Source organism: Entamoeba invadens, assembly GCF_000330505.1.
Source record: "Entamoeba invadens IP1 unplaced genomic scaffold scaff_1105074724651, whole genome shotgun sequence".
Classification (NCBI taxonomy): domain Eukaryota; phylum Evosea; order Mastigamoebida; family Endamoebidae; genus Entamoeba; species Entamoeba invadens.
Window position 1 is genome coordinate 5,310 of NW_004443699.1, and position 4,766 is coordinate 10,075.

The 4,766-nt window shown below is 30.5% G+C and overlaps 3 protein-coding genes across 3 annotated transcripts; all 3 read left to right on the top strand.

Moving 5' to 3' along the window:
- Positions 1-2,031: 2,031 nt before the first annotated feature.
- Positions 2,032-2,748, top strand: EIN_130190 (hypothetical protein; the record flags this gene model as incomplete). The annotated part of the gene is made up of 1 exon (XM_004261023.1): positions 2,032-2,748. The coding sequence occupies one exon, from the start codon at positions 2,032-2,034 to the stop codon at positions 2,746-2,748; it is 717 nt and encodes a 238-aa protein (XP_004261071.1).
- Positions 2,749-3,082: 334 nt separating this feature from the next.
- On the top strand, positions 3,083-3,751 carry EIN_130200 (hypothetical protein; the record flags this gene model as incomplete). Its single annotated transcript, XM_004261024.1, has 1 exon — positions 3,083-3,751. The coding sequence occupies one exon, from the start codon at positions 3,083-3,085 to the stop codon at positions 3,749-3,751; it is 669 nt and encodes a 222-aa protein (XP_004261072.1).
- A 103-nt stretch (positions 3,752-3,854) lies between these two features.
- On the top strand, positions 3,855-4,745 carry EIN_130210 (hypothetical protein; the record flags this gene model as incomplete). Its single annotated transcript, XM_004261025.1, has 1 exon — positions 3,855-4,745. One exon carries the CDS (start codon positions 3,855-3,857, stop codon positions 4,743-4,745), a length of 891 nt encoding a protein of 296 aa, XP_004261073.1.
- Positions 4,746-4,766: the final 21 nt, after the last annotated feature.

The following is a 4,766-nucleotide window of genomic DNA, read 5'->3' on the forward strand; positions in this document are numbered from 1 at the left end:
TTATGTAACTTTTTAATGGAGTAAAAAATAGTTATTATCATCATTAATCTTTTGTTTTGTTTATCGGGTTCAATAGGATATTAAACAATATGGTATTTTTATATTTTACAAAATCGGGAATAATCAATTGCCAAGCAATGCCACACAATACACAAAAATGCTACTTGTTTGTTTTAATAAAGTTGAAATGTAACAATAAATGCATTTTTGGATAAACAAATAAACATTTACATTTAAATTAATATGATTTGGACTTTAATAAAATTTGATTAATCATAGTCTAATACTTTTATTGTTTTATTATTGTTAAATAATATATAAACCCATAATTTTTGAAAATCAATGGTAATTCAATTCAAAAAAAACAAAAAAATAAAGAGTAATTGAATTGCTTATGGTGGGTTTGGTTTGAATTGTTTTCAACTTTTTAATAATTACAATAAATATAATATGTTAATCAATAATAATAATTTCGATTTGTGTTAAATAAAATGAAAATATAACAATCTACACAATAAAAGTTATAGTAATCAATTCCATTTATTTTAATATTTTGAACTATCTTTGTTTCAACTTTATTCACAATTTGAATTTGTTGTGTTTTCCCCAAATTTTACGTCGAATGATCTTATTATAATAAATGTTTAAATTCCATTTTTTCAACACTGCTCTGATTCCTTTCATCACCTTTTTTTATTTTTTATTTTTAGTTTTTATACAAATAACATTCCCCCCCTCAATATTATGTTATCAGATGACATTTTGTTTTGCTCACTGTTTTAGTAAACCAAAAAAATTGTGTTATAAAAAAGAAAAAAATTAAAATTATTATTTTTTGTCTCTTGTTTTTATTTGTCTTTTGTTTTCTCGACGATTTTGAGAAAATAAACCCTAAACCTATGTGTTCGGTCCCCCTAAAACTGGAGACCATGCTGGAATAATTAATTGACTTAAGTAGAAAATAAAAATTCAAATCTATGAACACGTGTCATTATTTGTTGATGTCGTGAAACGTGGTGGCTGGTTTTTTGAAAAAGGAGGACCTTGAATAAACTCAAAATTTCCCGATTTTTAGACCACTTGATTTTTGTTCAATGTTATTTGAAGTGTTAAAATTAATAAACTAACAAATAACATTTTATATTATTTTGGATGTAAAAATGTTTAAACTTTATTCGATAGTTATAGTTTATACTTAATAATATAAACAGCCAGTCTTTCAACGTGATATAATATCTTATGCCATTTCAAATATGGAATATTTCGGTAAACCACTAAAAATTAATTACAGTTTTTAATTTTTTTATGTTTCACATAATCAAGTTTTTTATACAAAAAAATTATTTTGTTCATTAAATTACGTTAACAGACTGACTCGATTATAAAACAAGTTTTTTTGTTACTCCAAATTTATGACTTTTTTATTGTTCATAATAATTTGATTCTAATATTATATCGAATAAAAAATGTTTAAAAACAAAAAACATGTTCTGTTTCTGTTGGCTTAAACAGTAGAATTTGTGGCTAAAATCAAACTTAAAGTTAAGTTCGATCTTTGTTCCAAATCATTTTTTAGCTAACTTCTTACCATAATAAATACTATCTTTTAATAATAAAATTATTTTTTTAAACAATAGAACTGATCCATTTTTGTATTTTAATTGTTTGACAATTAATCTTACGTGTTCCATTTATAATCACCGAAAAGTTTTAATTATGTGTATGCTCGATTATTTTTCAGACAAAAATGGATTTACAATAATTCGATAAACTATACAATTTATGTGTTTTGCAAAAAATGCAAAACTGAGTTATTAATAATATAAGTAACAAAAATAATTAAAATAATTTACAAATACAATGATTAAGTGTACATTTGAGACTGAAATTCAACTCGAAAGAAAAATCTGTTATCGATGATATAACTTTTGATTTTTTTGCCATTGAAAAGTCACTTCATTTGAAACGTTAAATTAAAAAAATATAAATAGAAAAAGCACCTATTTAAACACCTTACCACTCAAAAGTATCATGTTACTTTCTTTGATCATAACAGCCACACTGGCCTTTACCAGTGGTGACGATTACTTAGTGAAATATATTCCCGAGTCGAATGTCTTCAATGCCACAAATGAGCAGTATTATAGACCAAGTTGCACAACATGCTGCAGAGTTTTGTTTGCATCGGATTACAACTATGTTACCCAAAGTAGATTTACAACCTCTGATACAGACACTCGTTATGTAATGGATATGGAGTTCGATAAAGCTAACAAGGTCAGATCAGCTACTGGAGACTGGGAACAAAATATCTTATTAAGACCAATCAATATGGGTAATGAACTTCAATTTTGGGAGTTTGCACCATATAAAATGTTCATCTCATTCCCCATTCCTAGAAGAGTTCATGACATTAGAAGTGGAGCAATTGTTGGTAACACTTTGATCATCTGGGCTAAGAAACCCCCTTTGGATATTGGAACTAACAACCAAAGATTTATGTATGTCCATCCATATGACGGATACCCTACTACTGCGACTTACTCCGTCTATAAGCAACACTTCTATATCCCTTACCAAAATAATTATAACTATGCTTTGTGCTATCAAGCAAGAAAAGCTTCTGAAGCTAGATCCACCTGGTCCGGTAACTCAAATTTGAACGTCTTGACTTCAAGTTATCAAATCACTGCACAAAGATGTGATGCAAACCTTGCAACTCAATTCTTCGTTCCTATTTTCGCGTAATTTAAACTATTGCTTTACTATTGGTTTACTATTGTGTTCATACAAAAATGGAAATTATTATTTATTATTTATAGAACTAAAAAGTGTTCTCTTTACTTCTATCGCACAGGTGTATCATAAAAGTTGTTATTCAAATAAAATTGGTTCTAACTATACTTATTTAATAATTTACTATTCAACTACTAATTCTCTGTTAATACCACAATATATAATACTTATATTAATATTCATAGTTTTTCTAAAAATAGCACATTGTTCCAAATTTAATAATAAAAATACTATTATAATAAACTATTTTCGTTTGTGAAAAACTCAAATTGTGAATTTTAAAGTAATGGAGGCAGATACAGGAAATACCCCAACACTCATACCAGAGTACACAAGACTATCCACAAAACTCAGCAAACTTGACTTCCAAATCTGCATCGAGCCGAGTTTTTTGAACTCCAAAACATTGAAAGTGACGTATGATGTTATACATGATTATACAAAGGGAAGTTGGATTGCATTGTATGATGAATTTGAACTCCACAACGAAAGGTATTTAAAATTTGTTACACTTCCTGGTCCGGACGGGTCTTTTTACTTTGAGAATTTAGTTGATGGACTTTACGAGCTCCGGTACTTTCCCAAAAATGATGGGAAGCTGAAGAACACGTATGCGGTCAAAGTGAAGTACACAAACGCAATTCCAATCACCTTTTCACTCGACAAAAACATTCTCGAGCTTCAAGTTTTATGTCCTGGTATCGACGATGTCTTCATCAAAGTCTACAAAAAGATATTTAAGAAGAACGTGGAAGACTGGGAGGAGACCACAATCACTTTTCCAATGATGGACAAGACTTCAAAGCGAATTGCGATGAATATAGAAGGCAAATTTGTTATCCGGTCGTATCGGAAATCGGCTTATCTCTATTATAGAAGAGGCCTTAAATTTTCTTGGGACTACATTTCACAAGGAGAGTCCGCAGAGTTTTGTATCAATTCACACTTTAATTAGTTTCATATAGTTTACAAATGGTAGTAATTGTCTAGTAAAAGAAACTATAAAACCAGTGACATAGTTTTCTTGAACTAAAACTATTATTTATAATTGAGAGAACATGACACTAAATACACCAATTACACATTTAGTCGCTGAAGTCAATGAAGCTATTATATCAATTTATAAGTCGACAGATTCAAAGGAGTTGATACCAAAACAGCACGAATCAGTCATCGTGAAGAACGTCTTAGAACTCACAGAAAAAGTCGAGGACGTAGTGAGTAAAGAATATGACGGGTATGACGTGTTAACAACTAAAATCCGTGAGAAGGTCGAATCGGTGAACGGGAACATCATTTCTTTATCACTCTTGAAATCAAAGGAAAAAGTCTTGGACGCGCTATTTAACATATCTGGAGACTGCAGTTCTCTAGTTGTCATTTTTGCACTTTCGCCATTTTTGCGGATGGTCCATTTCAAGGAAGTCACTTGTGACTTGGTGCGTTCTAAGACGGATATAAAGGACTTTCCACAAATCTTGTTTACCGTCCAACAATATCACCAATTACTCAAGTCTCTCGCAAATGATTCAAACATCGATAAAGGAAGTAAAGACAAAATCGAAGCGATTTGTGTTGGTCTCGAGAACAAAATGGAAATGTGGGCATCGGCGTATAGAAATAAACAAAAGCAAGACGGACTTTATAAAGAAGTGTTGGAGGAGTTTGAGAAGTGTGGAGATGTTGTACTCGAAGCACAAAAAGTCGTTGAAAAAGTTGTTGAAAATTACACAAAGGAAAAGATGGGAATTAATCAACAACTCGATAAGATCAGAGACAAGACGAGTGACACGCAGAAGAAGGCGAAAAACGAGAAAACAGAACGAATCGAACAACTTTTAACAAAAGAAGAGAGAGAGGAAGCGAAGAGCGAGAGCGAAAAGGCGACTGACGAAGAGTCGATTGAAAAGTGTCAACAAATAGTGGCGGAGTCCCAAAGAAGCAAATGATACAGAAATGAAGAAGACGAA